This window comes from Thermochaetoides thermophila, assembly GCF_000221225.1.
Source record: "Thermochaetoides thermophila DSM 1495 unplaced genomic scaffold scf7180000011819, whole genome shotgun sequence".
Taxonomy (NCBI): Eukaryota; Fungi; Ascomycota; class Sordariomycetes; order Sordariales; family Chaetomiaceae; genus Thermochaetoides; species Thermochaetoides thermophila.
Genome location: NW_006383035.1, coordinates 434,870 through 454,220, shown reverse-complemented (window position 1 = coordinate 454,220; position 19,351 = coordinate 434,870). Strand labels below are relative to the sequence as shown.

The 19,351-nt window shown below is 53.6% G+C and overlaps 6 protein-coding genes across 6 annotated transcripts; 3 read left to right on the top strand and 3 right to left on the bottom strand.

Annotated features, from left to right (window-relative positions):
• Positions 1-280: 280 nt before the first annotated feature.
• On the bottom strand, positions 281-4,272 carry CTHT_0048830 (putative nuclear pore protein; the record flags this gene model as incomplete). The annotated part of the gene is made up of 4 exons (XM_006695183.1): positions 281-1,407; positions 1,465-3,560; positions 3,612-3,760; positions 3,832-4,272. 4 exons carry the CDS (start codon positions 4,270-4,272, stop codon positions 281-283), a joined length of 3,813 nt encoding a protein of 1,270 aa, XP_006695246.1.
• A 1,189-nt stretch (positions 4,273-5,461) lies between these two features.
• CTHT_0048820 (ubiquitin thiolesterase-like protein) lies at positions 5,462-7,170 on the top strand (the record flags this gene model as incomplete). The annotated part of the gene is made up of 6 exons (XM_006695182.1): positions 5,462-5,713; positions 5,783-5,877; positions 5,942-6,038; positions 6,101-6,282; positions 6,338-6,537; positions 6,602-7,170. The coding sequence occupies 6 exons, from the start codon at positions 5,462-5,464 to the stop codon at positions 7,168-7,170; spliced, it is 1,395 nt and encodes a 464-aa protein (XP_006695245.1).
• A 1,011-nt stretch (positions 7,171-8,181) lies between these two features.
• CTHT_0048810 (cdp-diacylglycerol-serine O-phosphatidyltransferase-like protein) lies at positions 8,182-9,191 on the top strand (the record flags this gene model as incomplete). The annotated part of the gene is made up of 4 exons (XM_006695181.1): positions 8,182-8,272; positions 8,363-8,467; positions 8,567-8,760; positions 8,823-9,191. 4 exons carry the CDS (start codon positions 8,182-8,184, stop codon positions 9,189-9,191), a joined length of 759 nt encoding a protein of 252 aa, XP_006695244.1.
• A 922-nt stretch (positions 9,192-10,113) lies between these two features.
• Positions 10,114-13,093, bottom strand: CTHT_0048800 (threonyl-tRNA synthetase-like protein; the record flags this gene model as incomplete). The annotated part of the gene is made up of 12 exons (XM_006695180.1): positions 10,114-10,331; positions 10,388-10,886; positions 10,940-11,217; positions 11,265-11,391; positions 11,444-11,861; positions 11,914-11,971; positions 12,039-12,058; positions 12,109-12,227; positions 12,287-12,414; positions 12,471-12,486; positions 12,542-12,597; positions 12,664-13,093. 12 exons carry the CDS (start codon positions 13,091-13,093, stop codon positions 10,114-10,116), a joined length of 2,367 nt encoding a protein of 788 aa, XP_006695243.1.
• A 780-nt stretch (positions 13,094-13,873) lies between these two features.
• CTHT_0048790 (uncharacterized protein) lies at positions 13,874-15,952 on the top strand (the record flags this gene model as incomplete). The annotated part of the gene is made up of 3 exons (XM_006695179.1): positions 13,874-14,455; positions 14,530-15,695; positions 15,781-15,952. The coding sequence occupies 3 exons, from the start codon at positions 13,874-13,876 to the stop codon at positions 15,950-15,952; spliced, it is 1,920 nt and encodes a 639-aa protein (XP_006695242.1).
• Positions 15,953-17,073: 1,121 nt separating this feature from the next.
• Positions 17,074-19,297, bottom strand: CTHT_0048780 (uncharacterized protein; the record flags this gene model as incomplete). The annotated part of the gene is made up of 6 exons (XM_006695178.1): positions 17,074-17,238; positions 17,309-17,719; positions 17,781-17,972; positions 18,086-18,199; positions 18,258-18,940; positions 19,015-19,297. 6 exons carry the CDS (start codon positions 19,295-19,297, stop codon positions 17,074-17,076), a joined length of 1,848 nt encoding a protein of 615 aa, XP_006695241.1.
• Positions 19,298-19,351: the final 54 nt, after the last annotated feature.

Sequence of the window (19,351 nt, the reverse complement as noted above, 5' to 3'; positions counted from 1 at the left end):
CCAAGGCAGGAGACTACTGACACACACCTCAACGAGAATCGAGTTCCAAACAAGAATACCGTCTCATTATCCCCGAAGAACGCCATGCTATGTATGGATGGATGACCCTCTCTCCTCCCCTGTCTGTATACAATACAAAACATTGTTTATCCCATTGTAAAAAAAGCGGCAAACGGCCCACACAATCTTCATTCCTGAAATCCTAGTCCTCAGTGTAATCTTTTTTTTCTGTTGTCCCTTCTTCCTCCTTACCCAACCAATCACAATCGGAGGTCCGCCCTCAATAAACCTTCAACTTCTTCGTCTTATCTTTCTTCCCTCCTTCCAGCCCAACCACCGCCTGTGTCGAAAACGAACAGTACTTATCCTTGATCGCCACCACCTCATATGTACCCTCCTGACTAGCCTTAATTACCTTGCTATGCTCGTGGCTAATATCATGCCTCGTCTCCAGCACCTGCGACTTTTGCCCTTTACGAGCGTTCGTGCTACGCGTGTAAGTGAACTCGAACGGCGGGGTGCCGAAGAACTCGAACAGTATATCGACCTCGCCGCCCTCATGGATGTCTACGCGCACACTCTTGCCCTTGCTGATGCGAACCGCGGGAAGCGGGTGGATGGTCTTAGTGATGGAGACAGGAGCGCGGCATTCCGAGGCCTTGTCGGAAACAGAGGTGATGGTAAACTCGCCGGGCGATTCGGCGATACGACGGAAGTTGGTGTTGGGAGACTTGGCCTTGAGCTCCACGCCGTTGAAGGTGTACCAGACTTCGAAGGGCGCCTGGCCTGAGAGGGTGTACGAGATGCGCTCGCCGACGCAGTAATCGGTGCGGGTCTCGAGGGGGTAGATGGTGGGTGCTTCGAACAGCTGGACTTGGACGGACGGGCCGCTGAGAATACCGGATGTCGAATGGCATCCACTGCCGTCACGGATATCGCGGATGCGAATGTGCTGGGTGCCCAGGCGAAGGTGGTGCCGGGGGATCTTGAGCTCGTAGGAGTGAGAATCGATGGCGGGAGTCCGGTATATTTCGGGTACGGCGGCGCTCTGGTGCTTGATCTCAACCTCGAGGAAGAAAGGAGGTACGCCAGTGAGGGTGATCGGGATACCATCCTCATTGTCCTGCTCGGACTTGCAGTACTTGAAGGTCTGTCCGGGCTTGACGAACGAGGCCGTCGGCTTCCGGTTGACATTTTGTTTCACGATGATAGGTTGGAAGCCTCTGTTGCTCGAGTAAAGATCGTCCTCCAGGGCCGTGAACTTGTAGGTGTACGTGCCAGCCTTGGACGTGTCGGCTTGGATAGCCTCCTTGCCAACGACTCCCTCGATCTTCTTCTTGCTTAAAGAGCTGGAACCCTGGAGTGGATGATGGCGAACTTCGTATTCCACAGTGAAGGGAGGAGTGCCTACTCATACATGTCAGCAAGCCCATCTTAGCACCGTCTCGAATTTGTATAACTCACCTTTGAGAGCAACCTCGAAACCAGATACGTCGCCCTCGCAGACATCCTGAAGCTGGAAGCCAGTTTCGGTCTTCGACACACCATGGGTAAGAGCAACAGAGAGCTCGGGCCGCGGAAACCAGTCGACATCGAATCTGGAAGCCTTCGGATCCACGACACCGTGACACTGGCTGTCCCAAACATCTGTGATCGCGAAAGCACCGCGTCCCCGAACCTCGAGGAAACCGTTGTCACTCTTGATAATCTTCTCCTGGACCTTGGGCTTGTCTGGCGAACCATCATGGAGGTTGGCGTAGTAAACCTTCCAGGGCCCCTCCCCAGTAAGACGGAGCGGAAGCTTGACAGACGAACCCTCCACAGCCAAGATCTTGCGCTTGCCATCGACCTGACCGAAAGCGGCGCGGGGGCTCTGACGCCGGACGGAGATCTTGAGCTCCTCCTGCAAGAAGTTCCGGCAGCCTCTCTTGTCCTGGACGCTGGTCAATCCGAGAGTGTATTCGCCACCGGTAGTCAAAGGAGCAGTCTTGATTTGATACGAGTTCTCTTGGATATTCGGAACCTTGAACTGCTTCCTCTTGCCGTCATGAATAAGCTCCCATTCGAGAGTGAACGGAGGATCGCCGAGAAGCAGGATGTCAACAGTGACCTGATCGCCGAGGCAAGAGCTCATCTTGCCCGTGCTGTGCTGGATCAACGCAGCCGCCGCCGGCTTGACGTCTTGTTCAAGTACATACTCAGGACCGGAGAGTTTCTGGCCATCGTAGATAGAGTCGCCAACATGCGTGAAGATGTACTTGTGGTGACCAGCAATGCGGGGAACCAAATCCAATTGGTACCGCAGGCCAGGGATGCTCACCCGTTCAGACCGTCGTTCGCCATTCGAAATGACGTCGTACCTAACGATGAACGGAGGGGTACCAATGAGATCCAGATCCACCCTGAGACCAATCGAGTTGCCAGCGCATGTGTCCGGGATTTCTTCGTGGCGAAGAGAAAGCCTCGGCTCCAATGGATTGAGCAACAGGCAAGAAGACGGCTCCTGAATCTCACCCTCGCATTGACTCGCAGACACCGACTTGAGAGTGTAGAGACCAGGGGCAGAAATGGTCGGTCTGTCGCGATTATTCTTGGCAGTGTATGTGCCGATCGTAACCACATCGCCATGGTCACCACTTTCGGTAAGCGTATCGATCGGTGAGAACTGCCAAGCGATCTGATAAGTCGAATCCTCGCGCGAGCCACCGGAGAGACCGTACGAAACGGGGAGGTTCTTCGACTTCCCCTTGGCCACCTTGAGAGGATGCCTAAGATCGCAACCCTCCAAGCGAATGACAGGCCGCTTCTTGACCACGAAGCTCTGCGTGAGATGCTTGGGCTTGGGCTTGCCGTCGGGATCATCGGCTAGGGAGTCGTACTTGATAATGTTGCCGAAGCCGTCCTGAACCTCGTCGATGGAATACTGCCAGTCGCCGCTGGAGTGCATAGACTCGTTGAGCCCCACAGGAACCTTCTGAGCCCGGGCCCAGGAGATATCGTCTTCGTCATAACCCCAGTTGTTTGACCGCAATCCGCTCAGGGGAGACACGAAACCTTCCGGCTGGAGACTCTGGAAATGGAAGCTGTGGTCCTTGCCATTGATCATACGGCTGTACTTAATCTTGAGCGGGGGTGTGCCTTCCACCATCATGGACAGATCCGATAGATCGCCAACGCAGCGATGGGCCGACAGCGCAGGGCCGACCCAAGCCTTTGGGCAAGATACCACAAAAGTCAATGGGTTTCTCCGCTGAACCTCCAGCTTGTACTCGTCAAGAACGCGGCCGAGTCTATATGCACCCGTCTTCTTGACCGGGAAGTCGAACTGGACAATGCTCTGCACAGTATCGCCATCCTGACTTTCCCTCTTCGCGCGACGCTCGATATCGCGGAGCTGGCTCTTGCTCAGCTTGATAGACTCTTGCTGACCGGTTTCGAAATCGGTCCGGATCAGCTCAACCTCGACAGGGATTGTGGAATTGAAAAAGATGGGGATATTTGCAGTTTTCCGGTCGCCGCCCAAACAGAAGGGCTGGAGCTCAGGGTTGAGAATCGCAGATCTGGACCTAGTCAGCAACATGCCATGGTAAGGAGATATTCATTTCGCTCACCCTTCGGGAAGAATATTAATGATCTGGCGACCCATGATCAACGAGGAGTTTTGCAGAATGCTGGACAGCTTGACGTTGTGCTCCGAGATCGCTATCTCTCGGTCGTAGAAGACCTTGAGGAGCCCGATAACCCAAGACTGCCAAGGGAACTACACACAACCAGTCAGTAAGTCTTAAAAAACAGGCGGAAGCCTTGAGCCCAAAACCAAGAGAGACATACGCCAATGTTGAACATGAGAATCCAATCAAACATGGCATGGATGGCAAACGCCACCATGACGAACGGCTGTGACAGCTCAAGCCACGGTATCCTGAGCTCCGGTAGCCCGAAGAGGAACACGCAATCGATGGCGATCCATTTTAAGAAGAGCAAGAAGGACTCGGTATCCTCTTCGAGGACCTGGGTCCAGTCGTAGAGCTTCCAGGCCGTGAGGGCCAGGTAGAAGGCAAACGCGTAGAAGCGCTGTGTTGGCGCATCGAGTATATGTAACGGTATTACCGGGGAAATGTTGGTTGCCTGGCGACCTGCTTGTGGCGCGAGCGGTAAAGGACTTGTTCTCTTTATTGTTGTTGATGTAGTTGAGTCAGAGGGCCTCGCAGGACCCCGTCGCGCCGCCACGGGCGTCTGCGGGAAGGCGCCGACAGCGGGTGCGTCACTCATTGCATCCCGAGCCCAGGAGGAGCTGCTAGTAAAAGGGATGCGAGGACAATAAGAAGAGTGGTTGTCGATGCGTCAACGTCGCGGCCGATGGTGGTGTCGCGATCAAGCTGCCTGGCACCTCTTGGGCTTCGAGACAGATCGTTTCGTAGCTTGTCTGGTCAAAAAAGAAGCTATTCAAAGGAAATTTTCTTCAGAGGCTGCCACTGGCAGCTAACGAGAATTCTGTGTCGGCGATGGCTGCTGTAGTTTGGATGCAGCCTGGACTCCACGCATTTCTGCTGGAGCTGTCGAACTCCCAAAATTCCTGCCTGTCGGCTTGGAGTGGCACGTCGAGACGCGGTCTGGTCTTCAATGCCGCGCTGTGGTTGTGCTGCAAAACCAAGAGCAAAACCTCAGGCCAGGGTCCTAAACGGGTGATCATTGTCACCACATGATTGGTTCATCCAGCCAAGGCACCCCACAGCTCCCCACCAATTCTCTGGCCCACCAACCAACAGCTCGAAATCATGCTCAGCAAGCCAACAAACACCTTGAAGTCGGATAGAAGCTGAATGGAACCTGAACCCTCAGGAGATATAAACATCCCAAACTGTGAGCGAAAATGATAATTATTTCTTGAAATATAATCACATCGCTTGCAATTGAATTTGATTTTTTTTTCATTGTTGTCTCTGGTCCTGATCCCTGCAATCAAGTTACCCAAAACTCAAAGACTAGTCACACACATGATCCCTCTTGATCTTGCCGAGTTCCAATGCCTACCCGCTTTCCCAACTAATACCACTTCACAAAATCTGGACCCTCGCAAGCCACTACGATACGGCTAGGCATAGACGTATCTCCATTTGGTCAGTATATCTTAGCGATAAAAGCACACAAAAGCTTTCACTTACACCTAACATCAAAAGCCCGAACCAAGAACTACAAGTAAAAGTTGTTGTGCCTTCGTGACATCACAGCGAGCAAGAACATTGTTGTGTAGCTTTGATCCATTATAGCGGCTCCGAAGTTTTGGGCTCCGCTCCAACAAAACTTGACATCAGATTTGTCATAATTGACCTTACTTAATTACCTCCCATGGCCTATTAGCACTCCAAACATGGGCCCAAAAAGGAGATCAAATGCTGGAATGGTCGATGGAGGAGCAGTTGATGGAGAAACCATAATAACCCCAGAACAAAATGGAGCCATGCTACCCCTTCGCCGCTCAGGCCGTGTGAGGAAACCGCCAGGTTATAGCAAGCTGGACAGTCCCAAAGACAAAACACAAGCATCACAGCAAGAGGCCCCCGCATCCCCATCAGTCCGTCGGAACCCCAAGCGAAAGAGTGTTCCTGAAGTCTTCGACATTCGAGAAAACCTCTTGGAGACGTCGCTTGGGCCTTGGAAGGAGAATGAGCAGACAGAATGGCCAAGTTGGGTCGAGTTGGAGTCTGATCCAGTAAGCCAATCTCTGCATACATACTTAGCTTAATTAGCCCCCATAACCCCATGCTTACTCCTTAAGTAGGCATTCTTCACGGCTATATTGGGTCTTCTCGGAGTAAAGGGAGCAAAGATAGAAGAAGTGCTCTCAGTCGATGAGGACTCTTTTGCCGCTCTCTCGTAAGTCACTACAATCCCGGGCTACCCTGTTCGATCAGCTTGATTCTAATACCTAGATCCGCAGTCATCCTGTCTATGGACTGGTCTTTCTCTATGAGTACATCGAAGAAGAGGGCGGAGACGAAGTCCAGGGAAGTGAGGGAGTGTGGTTTGCAAATCAGGTACATCAGTCTGTCAATCTTTCATTCAAGAAAGAGGGCATCGTTGACAACTCCTTCTACAGACCACAGCCAACGCCTGCGCGACGATAGCGCTCCTAAACATCATCATGAATGCTGAGGGCCTGGAGCTTGGGGAGAAACTCCGTCAATTCAAAGAGGAATCGTTGCCCTTATCCCCGCCACTACGAGGAAACCTGATTACCAACAGCACTTGGATTCGTCTGGCGCACAACTCTTTTGCTCGGTAGGATGTCTCGTTACCAATAGTCGTCCTGGTTCTTCCCTCTAACTCCAAATAGGCGCCTGGACCTTCTAAACGCGGCCCTCTGTCTAGAGAATGAGGTGGACAAAAGGAAAAAGCGTGCCAGGGCAACAAACCGGAAAGCTAAGTCAAAATCAAAGTCCGTAACCGACTCTGCCTACCACTTCATCGCTTACGTACCAGTCGGCCGGAAAGTGTGGCAGCTTGATGGGCTCAAAACGGGCCCCGTATGCATTGGTAAGCGTCTCGGGCTCCCTACTCCGTTCTTTTGACTAACTCAAGTTAGGAGAATACCCACCAGACAAACCATGGACTTCGGTCATGCAACCAGTGCTCGAAAAGCGCATGATGCGCTATGAAACCGAGAGGCTCTCATTCAGCCTGATGGCGCTCTGCGGTGACAACTTCTCTGTCAGACGTCGCCGACTGGCAGAAAATATCCGGATACTACATCAGCTCAATGCCAAACTGAGCTCGGCCAACCAAGAATGGACTGCCTCAAGATTCGCCGATGCCGACCCTGATGTTATCTACCGGCTGGAGGATACGAGGCTAGCTGCGTACCAGCTCGATGCTGAGGATATTCTTACTTGTCCTGATCGAACGGAGTCGGCCAATTTCCCCGAGACTCAAACGGTTCAAGCAGGTCTCGAAGTCTGGGAGAAAACCGCCAAAGAGCAGAAACGAATTCGCAATGAGTATGAGGCTGAGCTACGGACAAGTCTCGGGGGTCAGGAGTCGGCAGCTGCAGCAGTCTTTGGTAGGACAAAAGACCATACGGCGGCCATTCATGAGTGGGTGAAGAAGTTGGCACAACATGGGGTGTTGAAAGAGTTGCATGAGAAGGTGCAGATGCAAAGTGGATTCTAGAAGAAGTCGATGGATATGGTATATCGAGAACGCTTACATGAGGCGTTGTGTCTCTAGGGCATAGACCTGTTGGTACGTATGTCAGGGGGAGGCGCTGAACCATTAAACAACTGGAATGCGTCGGCTGTGCCACCTTCAAGAAACTTTCCTCCCTTGGCGATTTTGGTCCATGTGTGAATCCCAATAATCGCGTGGGTGTCATCGAAGTTAAGAACAATACATAATAACTACATTGGTCTCTGGATCTTCACTTTCACTTTGAAAGGATCATTCCCTCACTTAAACTGTGGCGACCGTGACACCTTGGGACTTTGAACAGCAACAACACATCCTGAAAGAATTCTTTGGCCGTAGAGTCAAGTCATTATCTCTTTAACAACACGTCCAGCAAACGTTGGACTTTGGGATGAAGCCTTATTCCATGACGTAATCCTCCTGTTTCACGTGGGGGAAGGCCAGATCTTGGCATCTCTCCCGTTCTGGCAAAGGCGGTCAACTGCCGCAGAAGACTGGTAGAGTACCCTTTGCCAAGCATCAGACTAGCCAGGCCCCCTGGCCCAGTCTCCACTGCCCGGTGCCCCCATCAAAAACCAGTCAAAAAAGCTGGAGCCAACGACGGGTCAACAGCCGGCTCCAAACAACACCGTTACCGTTACCCAGAGCGTTCTAACGGTCAGTCCGCCAGTGGTGCTGGACTGCTGTCTTCGGGACCACCTGCCAGAAAGCCTGGCCTTGACTTGCCCTCCGACTCACTCCGGACCTGTGACACACCTAGTCTGCACTCTGCAGAGGCCAGCAAGTTGAGCAGTCTTCCTATCCCTCCGACTGAGCCCTCCTTAAGTTCTTCCCCTCCTCCGGACTTCCAGCTTCTGGCCTGCTGGCGGCCGTCGTCCAGTCCAGCCCGAGTGACGACTCCAAAAAAAAATCAACCCCCATAGGAGTAGTCCCCAGTCCCACATACCTACCTCCCACCTGCAGAGGCCCCCTCATCCAGGCCCCGATTCGGGAGGCATGTCAAAACGCAACAGCGTGGCCGCCGCTAACGGCGCGGCCTCTTCCTCTCGGGAGACGGCCGTTGCTAGTCCTAGCCCGCCGGCGTCTTGTATGTCTATTTCCACTTGTCCTTTGCTGCCGGTCATCCACGGCAGCAGAAAAATGCCGAACCACAATATTGACTCCCTTCTTCTTCCAGTCCCAGCAGTAGACAACAAGCAGAAACTGCTACTGTCCTCCGATTCAGGCCACTTCTCCCTCATTCGTGCCCTACACCTGGCAGACTATATCACTGAACTCAATGGTGGGTGAACCACCCCCGGACCTTACGACGCAGGGTGTTCCATTCGCCGGTTGTGAACCATGGCTAACAAAAGCATTGTTTGATGTTCTCCGATTGCAGGCCTTTGCGGTATTCTCTCGGTCTTCTCTTCCATGCGCTACTGTCTCGGCGACCCGTCATCGCACGGCAACCTCTGGACAGCCCTCTCCCTCTTGCCCTTCGCATTCTTCTTTGACTTCCTGGATGGCCGTGTTGCGCGGTGGAGGAAGAAGAGCAGCATGATGGGGCAGGAGTTGGACTCTCTGGCTGATTTGGTATGCTGTCTCTCTTATATTGCCCCTTACACTCTCACATCATGCTAACTGCCCTTTCGCAGATCTCTTTCGGCGTCGCCCCGGCAACAATCGCCTTCGCAATCGGTATCCGCACGCCTTTGGACCATCTCTGCCTTGGCTTCTTCGTCCTGTGCGGTTTGACCCGCCTAGCCCGGTTCAACGTGACCGCAACAGCCATCCCCAAGGATGCCTCTGGCAAAGTCAAGTACTTTGAGGGCACACCCATCCCCACGACGTTGGCTCTCGATGCGCTCATGGCACTATGGATCTCGCGCGGGCAAATACACGACTCATTGCCCGGCGGCGTGTGGCTGGCAGGCTCGGTGCTCGAGGTGCACCCCGCGGTGCTGCTGTTCATGGTGCACGGGTGTTTGATGACCAGTCGGACGATACGGATCCCGAAGCCGTAGATCCTTATTTCTCATCCACTCAATCACCCTCCTCTTTTTTCCTCAGCATTTAACATTTTTCACGATTACTTGTTTCATTCATCATGAACAACAGCAACACACAACGCATTCCAAGTTTCTTTGTCTTCTGTGTTTTGTATTCCCCCCCCCTTCCCCCAATCAAGGCTGAAGAAACAGACTCTTCTTGCCATCTTCTTTCAGTCCGTTAGGTACCTCATAAACACACCTTACACTGTGTTGAGAAAGAGAACGTGGAGTGGCAAGTTTTGTTTGGGTGCGTTGGGATTTGGAAAACAAAAAGAAACAGAAAGCAAGAAAACTGGAGGAACATGCCAATACTGGTCAAGTCTTGAGGAAGTCATCATCTAGGTAGGGCATGGGAGGGTCAAAAAGCGGGAACGGAAAAAGGGCAGCGAAGAAGCGAATGGGTGGTGGAGATACCAAAAGAAAACAAAGAGAATGTCTTGTTTTTGATTTTGACTTTCCTTACATCATTTGAAAGGGTTGAGCACGGGTGAGAGAAGCTGTGATGAGGGCAAGGATTTGCATTTTGCTTTTTGTGTTTTTTCCTTCTGTGTGGATTGTGAATTTCCTTTTCTGCTGCTGGTCTGGGCAATGGTTTGAACATTTCGGATAGGAACAGCCGGGGATGATGGATAGACCAAAGACAAATACCACTCCTTGTTTTTTTCCCCTGCTTTTCATGGCTCAAGACCAAGGATGCTTTTCTCGACAGTCAAAAGCGTGTGAATAGGAACAAGAACATGCTGAGCGAAGCGATTAATACCCTACTCAACACCACTATATGACTTCCAACACATCTTTCATTTGATCAAGATTACAATCCTATCTATCCCCACAAAAAATCTTCCCATACACTAGCTCTAGGTACTTAACACCAAATGATGCTTCAAGGAAAGTCTTAGTTCTCTTCCTTCTTCTCACCCTCTTCCTTCTTCTTGGCCACGTGCGGGAAAGGGTTGTACATGCCGCGGTCGGCCTTGAGTTTCTTGAGCTTCTCGACGGCCTCGTCCAGTGGATAGGGCACGTCACGGGCTTGAGTAGAGGTGTCGTCGCGGTAACGGATGTTGACCGTGCGGTTGCGTTTCTCCTCGTCACCAACGACGAAAATGAAGTTGTCTGGCACAAACCGTCAGCTCCTAGAAACCTTTGACAATGTGAAAGGTATGACTTACACTGCGCCAACTGGCCATTACGAATCTTCTTCTGCAGGGTGTTGCCCGAGCTATCAACGTCAACATAGAAGCGGGCCTGCTTAAGGATGGCCGCAACCTCCTTGGCATAGTCGAGGAAGCCCATGCCGACAGGGATGACAAGAACTTGGCGAGGCGACAGCCAGAAGGGCCACTTGCCGGCGAAGTGCTCGCATAAAATGGCCGTGAAGCGCTCGATCGAGCCAGCCATGGCGCGGTGGATCATGACAGGGCGAGCGCAGCCGGGGGACAAAGGCTTCTTGGGGACGAGAGGCTTCTTCTTGCCATCCTTCTTTTCGGCAGCGTCCTCCTTCTTCTCGCCGTCGACGGCGGGCTTTGCCTCCTCGGCCTTGGGCTGCTCCTTCTTCTCCTCCTTGTCCTTCTGCGCGGCCGTCTGCGCGCCCTCAGCGGTCTGGTATTCCAGGGAGAAGTTGATGGGCTGCTGGAAGTCGAGCTGGATAGTGGCACATTGCCAGGGGCGCTGTCGAGAAGGTTAGCATGTGGACTCGCGGAAAGTAAGGGGGGTAGCCGTACGTTGAGGCAGTCTAGCACGGCGATATCGATCTTGGGGCCGTAGAAGGCACCGTCGCCAGGGTTGAGCTCCCAAGAGACGCCGTTCTGGGAGGCTGCGAACTCATCGAGAGCCTCCTTCAGGCGGGCCTCGGCACGGTTCCAAGTCTCGATATCACCCATGAACTTCTCTGGGCGAGTAGACAGCTTAAGCTTGAAGGTCAGGCCCAGCATGCCGTAGAAGGAGGCCATGAAGTCGAAGAGATCGGCGACTTCCTGCTTGATCTGATCCTCACGGCAGACTAAGGAGGTTAGCAGGGGACCATCAAGGCTAGGGTGTCCGGCTTACAGATGTGAGCATCGTCCTGCTGGAATCTCCTGACACGGGTCAGACCGCTGAGGGCACCGCTAGCCTCGTTACGGTGAAGGACACCGAAGTCGGCAAAACGGAGAGGAAGCTCCTTGTAACTCCGTTCCTACGAGCCATTAGCGTCTTAACGATGAACACCGGCCGTTTAAGTCACTTACACGGTGGCGGAACATCATGGCGTGGGCAGGGCAGTTCATGGGCTTGAGACCAAACTGCTCCTTGTCAACTTCGAGAAGGAACATGTCCTCCTTGTAGTGGGCCAAGTGACCCGACTGCTCCCACAAGGCGACGTTGAACATATTGGGAGTCATGACCTCGTCGTAGCCACGCTTCCAGTACTCCTCACGGATGTACTCCATGATGGCGTTGTGGATGCGCATGCCGTGAGGCAGCCACATGGCAGAACCAGGAGAGCACTCCTCGAAGTAGAAGAGCTCCTGCTGCCTGCCAATGACACGGTGGTCGCGCTTGGCAGCCTCCTCGAGGAACTTCTTGTGGGCAGCCATCTGCTTCTTGTCCGGGAAGGACACGCCGTAGATGCGCTGGAGGGAGTCGTTGTTGGCATCGCCAAGGAAGCTGAAGTCTGTCAGCTGGTGTACCTGGAGATTGCCAAGGGGTATAGGCATACTAGGAAGAGGAGTTCTTCATGATAGCAAAGGCCTCGATCCTGCTGGTATCAGGCACGTCTTTGGCATTGTTAGCATCCTTTTAGGGGGCATCAATCAACCACATCAATAGGGTCTCGCAACTTACGGGGGCCACGGCACAGATCGCTATTGCATGTTAGTGAAAATCTTTGACACCAAGTCAGGGATTAACTTACATCAAAGGACCGTTCCGGTAGACAGTAGTCTTGGTGCCATCCGGAATCTTGTCCTTAATAATGTGCACCTTGTAGGGGTTGTAGGCAAACATCTTCAGGAGATCCTCCTTGGTCATCTCCTGCAGAGGGTGTCAATATCCCGTACTCCTACAACCAAAGACACATCAAGGGGACGGACCAGCCTCTGGAATTGTTGCTTCTCCTTCACGATCTTCTGGACGATAGCCTCAAGGGGAGCCCAGTCGGATGATTGGACGGCAGCGCCGCCGGGCAGAGCCATCTCATAGTAGAAACCATTCTCGACCGCTGTTGAGTTGATTAGTAGGGCGCTTCCAGCGTCTCAGTGGGCACGTTGAACGTACGAGGACCGATGCAAAGCTAGACCAAAGTTAGCAGACACATTCATGATTCCCATATTCGGTGAGTATCATACCGAGCAGCCAAACCTCCTTTCGCAGGCCTCACCCAAGACGTGGGCGCTAGAATGCCCTATGAAAGCGCCAGTCAATACTTCTGTACCTCAATAACCTCAGGTTGTAGGCACATGGTGCATACAGAAGACGAATTTTCCCTGCTCGTCGTTGAAGTCGAGCAGCTCCAACTTGCAGCTCTTCTCGAGAGGGCGGTCAAGATCCCAGAGGGTCTCGCCGTCGATACGCGCAACCACGGTGCGCTTGTACAGGCTGTTGGAGATGCTCTTCGCGATCTCGGCGGGCGTGGTCTCCCAGGACGTGCCGTGCTTGACGGTGCCATCAGGCATGGTGATCTCGATCGGCTCGCGCGGCTTCTTTGCAATCTCCTCCTGGTACTCCTTGTACAGCTTGTCGAAAAGCTCGATACGGTCCTGGATGAACTGCGGCCATGGGTCCAGCTCGAGGGGGCCCGAGGCCGCGGGGTCAGGGGCGGCGCCCTTCTTCTCCTTCTTGCCCTTCTTCTCGGCGCCGCTGATGGCGGTCTTCTGCATCGCTTCCGTGACCTGCTCCATGGTGGGCGAGACGAAGACGAGGACTTGATTTGATCAAACGACGCTCGGGATGGGGATGTTACGCGAAACGGATGTGGTGTTGGCTAAAAAAGATTCGATATTGCGGCTGTGAAACCGCAGACAGTGAGTCACTTCGGATTGAACTTTAGACTGCTGCAGTCCGTCGGACTCTGATGCACCGCCGTTGCGAGGGGTCAGCCCAGGGAAATTTGCTGTGCGGTGTCGCTACCCCGCGATCGATAAGACCCGCTGGCAGGGGGGTCAGCGACTTGATGGGCCACTGACAGGGGCTTTGAGACGCTATCGTCCAATGGAGCAGCGCGTTATTATGGACGCTAGGGCCAACCCAAGCTTATCGCGAACGATAACCACCCAAGAAGGGAATAATTATCCCAAGAAAAGAACAATTCCAAGTTGCGGTGCGTCGTATGCCAGTGGTCGAATGGCGTCGACATTCTAACCACTTAAGTTGGTTTCTCGTGACGACACCATCCGAGCTTTGTCAGTTTGCATGTCACTCTGACAGACGCGACTCTTCCCAGCTCCCCCCTCCTCTCTCAACTTGCACATACATCGTCCGCCCTTCGACTGCCCCGCTGCAGGGTCCATCATCGCTCTTCGAGACAAGCGATCGGCATAATTCTTCGCGATACGGAGACGGGCCCGCACTTGCTCTCGAAATTGAAGCGGTCACAGCCGAAGCGCGCCCCTGAGCAGTTCGCGTTTTTAAACCATCGGGCAGCTGCGGGCTCCCTGCACTGCCCGCAGCGTGATCACGCGATGCCGATGCGGTCATCGCTGTGCGATATCCCCGATGAGATCGTGCGCCATATCCTCTGGTATCTGCCACCAGAGGATACCCTCTTGAGCTTCCAACTGCTGTCGCGACGATACCACCACATTGCAAATGAGCCACTTCTGTGGAGATGGTACTGCCAAAAGTCCTTCCGGTACTGGCACCCGCGCCACAGGTTCCATGAGAAGCTGGCCGCGCTTGCATCATCGGTGGACTGGAAGGGTTTATGGATCACCAGGAAACAGATCAACAAGAGGATCGCACAGCTCCTAAACGAGGTGCTGAGGACGAAGGTTGGCCAGATGAGGAACTTAGGACAGATCTGCGAGATGGGCTACGACGCCAAGGACTACCTCTTGGAGCAGTGCCATTGCGATGAGAACGCAGAGGACGTACTGGCGAGGAGATACTATGCGCATACCGCTCTGGACAGCATCCATAGGGGCGTGGCAGTGGAGGTTTGGTCCCGATACCAAGGGCAGCCATTGAGTTACAGGGGACTCGACACGGCTCTCGGTGCCTTCGACATGTTTGTGCTCCATGACCAGCCTTACGACCTGGACTATGTATGTGACTTTTTGACTCGTGATATGTGTGTTCCTTTGTACATGTCCCAAACTGATAGATGACGGCTGCCTAGATTGTCCACGAACTAGATGCTATCGCCGACCGCTTCCGAGCAGAGCACCCTACGTTCGAGGAGTTGACAACAAGACAGAAGGCCCTAACGTTAGTGAGATGGCTGAGAGCCAACAACCTGACTGGCATGGACCACCCCGACCTCTATTACCGCAGCTTGAGGAACTGTTTCATCGGGCATGCGCTCTCAGACGAGGAACATCCCTCTCTCCCCATCATCTCGAGCGCCATCTTCACCTGTGTGGCCGAGCGTCTAGGGCTTCATGCTGCATGCCTGGCATTTCCCAGCCATGTCCACGCCGCTGTCTTTGCTCCTCCCGGCAGAACGCTGGACGGTAGACCCGTCGAGGATCCCAAGGCCGAGCCGGAAAAGATGTGCCTCGACCCTTACGGTTCTGACAATGAGATCACGCTTCGCGACCTCCGCCGCCGACTTGTCGAGTTCGGCTGGCAATCCGGCACCAACGCTTTCCTCACTCCTTCCCCAGTCCCCATCATCGTGCAGCGCACGGCGCAAAACATCAAAGCAACCCACGACACAGTCCACAGCCTAGCCAACACCAGCGTAGAAGAAGACCGCCTAGCCGAGGAACTCAAGCGCCTGCGCAGCGGGCACCCAATGCGCAACCTCAGCGCGGCAGTCTACGCCTCGATGTGGGCCGACCTGCTCATGAAACAAACGACCTCCTTCCACTGGGACACCAACCTAGGCGCCTTCCTCAAATGTTTCGCCCTCTCCTGGAGCGAAGACACCTGGATTGTGCGCAAATACCTAGCCCCCCTATACGAAGAGTTCATCGCGAATAAGAACGCGCTCAACCACGGCGCCGCGGCAGCTAACAATCGGCGCCGGCGCTCGGGATGGGAGAACCTTCACGAGATCGTCGCCATGCTTGAGAACCTGGACAACCGCCAACCAACAGTCAGCCGCCGCTACACAGCCGACATCAACGCGCGCGTACGCTACCGCATCGGCCAGGTCTTCCGGCACCGACGATACCAGTACGTAGGTGTGATCAACGGCTGGGCAGCGACAGGCAGCGCCGGCCTACCGATGCCGCACTACCTCGACGCCGCGGAGGCAGAGGAGGAAGGGGACGTATTCGATCCGACAGAGTCTGTGCGGGCGAGCAATGCCGTGCCGCAGCGGACGTTCTATACTTGCTTGTGCGTGTTTCGATTTTTTTTTTCCCTCCCCGGGCGTGAGTCTGTTGTAATGCATGGGAATGTTAACATGTTTGACTGCTGGTAGGAAATCGACGGTCGACCGACTGCGTGTCGCGCAGGAGAATGTAGTTCCGATTACGGACCCAAGGGAGATCCCCGAGGAGCTGTTTTTCGTTGCCGGAAAGTTTTTCAAGCGGTTCGATCCGGAGCGGTGCATGTTCGTGTCGAATATTAAGGAGTACTATCCCGATGACTGAGGGATGGATGGCCTCTCAGGTCGGGGTTAAAAAGGAATTAACGGAAGTCGTGGGTTTACTATTGCTGGTAAGGTGTTTCGGGATATCAAAATGGGAATAACTGGGACAATTCAGTTCTTACTGGGATGCAGTACAGTAGGTATGGACGGTTTTTTTTTTTCTCTCCCGAGGCGTTTCGCGGGTAGATATTTTGTAATTTCACATCCGCTGGCGGAGTGTTGTTTTGGGGCCTTCATGGATCGGGTGTAAACACCTCTGCTGCTATGAAGTTCCGGTACGGAGCCATGGTTCGAGATCGCATCCCCTGAACACAAGATCCTTCGGCAACACCGCATAGTCACTACATGAGCAGAACTAGCAAGTAGGCCACTTTTATAGTTTGCAATCTTGTCAGTAGTACCAAGTATGTAGTAGAGCATGTGTAGGTATTTGTACAAGCAGCATCAGCAATGTTACAACCATTACGATTTCCATTAATCGTCTCTGTCCGTTTTCTCCTAGATAAAAGAGAGTAGGGTATATAGACGCATAACCATCATCATTACTACAACCCGATATATCCACCCACCCACCCACCCACCCATCCATTCATCCATCCTTATCCCCTTCGAGCCCCTTTTTGATTCTTCCTCACCATTGAGATACGCCCATTGAATGGGGTATCCCATTTCACTTTGTTGTTTTCATCATCCATCCAACTCAGTTCATCCAATGAAATGACCACCCATCGTCCCGCACAATGCAGCCCTCTCATTCGAGACCACCGAAAAGGATGAGAAAAGGGGGGTATCTCTGCAGGACGATGACAAGATGAGGAATCTCACCGCCGGTACAACGCCACCAATGCTATGGCTTGAGGAAGACTCTCTCTCTCTCTCTCTCTCTCTCTCTCTCTCTCTCTTAAGAGAGAGAGGACCTTGAGTAATTTTATGAGAGGTTTCAGGGAGAGACTTGGCCCCCGATAGACATATATGTATACTGCGAGTAAGAGAGCATCCTCCAGTGATGGAACAGCGCTCTCGAGACATACCGACAGATGAAGGATCTGTCCAGCCATCTCATCTTCAGCTCATCAAAGAGCCACCGAGATAGCGAGATAGCTTTTGCTAAGCTGACGACGCTTAGCGCCGGCCAGCAGCACGCATCTCCTTCCTCCTCGCCCAGTTCTTAAGCGAGATCATGAGCAGAGTGTACGCCATCATCAGGCCAACCAAGCCCATGGTGACGGTGTACAGGAACATGACGTCAAGCTGCTTGTGGATCATGCCATCGACGGTATCGCTCGCCTGCATTTAAGTCAGTTAGTCTCTGCAACTCCTCAGTGAAGACAATGAGAGTCAAGTTAACGGGACTTACGCTAGCCATAAAGATCAATCCACCGGCAATCAGCCCAAACGACGTCAACAGCTCAGTCGGCGGCCGGCTGGGATAAACCGACTTGGGCGGCTTCAGATAAATCAGCAGGTACGACAGAGCGCGCGCGAAGCTGGCGCCGGCGAGCAGGTCGCCCCACTGCTTGTGCACCATGGACGACATCATGGTCTCCTGGGTGTGCGAAGACATCATGATACCCAAGAGCAGGATGACCAGGGCGGGGATGGGGTTCATGGAGAACTTGTAGGTCTCGGGCTCCTGGAGCTCTTCAGGGTCGTTACGCTCGGGGTCGCGGCGGTTGTTGGTGTTGTTGCGGGGGGTGATTTGGGCGTAGTCGGTCACGGTGTAGTTGAGGAGAGAGCGGATGCGAGAAGATTCAATGAGCATACCGCACTGGGAGGGTTAGTACTGGGAATTGAGCCAAGATAAGAGGTTGTTGGTGCGTGAGACTTACAAGACCGCCGCCGATGAAGAGGACAGTGATAGACAGGTGCTCGAGGTCAGTAGGGGTCCATTCACCACCCCAGCCGCCAAGGTGCTCAAGGAAGATGTTGGTCGATCCGTAGAAGAAGATGGCAGCGCTCTCAACGAACTCAGCGGTAGGACGCCACTTCTGGCCGGGGATCTTGGGACGGATGTTCCAGGCCTTACATGACTTGTCAGTTTTTATAATTTTCAATAATTATAACGAAATATTTTTTTTGTTTTTGTTTTTGTTTTTGTTTTTTGTTTTTGTTTTTGTTTTTTTTTTTCACTTACCCAGCCCAGCTCACCGAAGCAGCCAGCCCAGCGGCCGAGAGTGAAGATACCGAGCCAGAAGAAGACGCCGCCCTTAATCCAGTGCGCCAGACCGCTGAAGATCTTAGAGCCCTCCTGTAAAGGGGTTAGAGTACTGACAATTTAGAGCTCTACTTGAAAGGGACGCACTCACAAAGAAGCGGCCATAAGTAGCAATACCCGTGCACAGGGTAATAAAGCCGAGGATCAGGATAGTCCGGTCGATGAAGTTGTAAGCAAACAACAGGACCTTCCAGAAGCGGTTCGAGATCTTGCCGGCAATGTTGGCGACAACCTCATGAGCCTTGCTCGACTTCTTGAACATTGGCAGGTGCGCGGCCTCAAGATCCTCATCAGAGTCATCATCATCATGACTGCCGATATTGTACTCCTTGTTGGCATCTTCAGGTAGCTGCGAGCAGTCGGGGCTCGAGAGCGAATGGCTGCGCAGCGACTCGGTGCGCGGCTCGGTACCATGGCCACTATCGTTCGAGAAGCGGTGGTACGGGGTCGAGGAGTACATGGCCTCGTGCTCAACCATGGCCTCGGTCGAGACAGGAATGAAGCCCTGGCGCTCCTCGGAACGGGCATTCTCCGAGATGCCAGACTTACGAGCAGTCAGGTAGCCGGCGACACGGGCCAGCAGGCTGATGGCGACCTGGGCGCCAAAGACGAAGGTGACGATCCAGCCGAGCTTGTGGTGCGCGTTGTTCGGGTACAGATCGGGTGTGCTGGCGTTGTACAGGATGCCCAGGAAGACAGCGCCGCCATTGATAGCCAGGAAGACGAATTGGACCACGAGGGTATAGCGCGAGCGCGCCAACGAGAGCATGACGGCTGGGAGAGTGTGTCAACCGCTATTCCCTAGCTACCCCTATTCTTCCAACTACAAACATATCGAATCAACTTACCTGCAGGCAGGATAAACACCCAGTCCAGCACCATCAACGCAATGTGCGCATAGATGACGGCCTTGTGATCCGGATGGCTGAAGTAGTTAGGCGGGTACTCCGAGTCAGGGCGCGGAGGGTCCATGGCATGGCCATGCCCTCCTCCATGCCCACCAGCAGCAGGAGCAGGCGCAGGAGCGCTGTGAGCATTCTCTTCGCCGCCGTGGGCCAGCACGGCCGGGACAAGACCCAGCACGGCCGCGGCGGCGAGGGCGCGCAAGACAGAGGTCGCGATCAACTTCATGGGGGCGACTGGCTGTGTTTACACTCTGGGTATTATATAAAATCGGTTCCTACG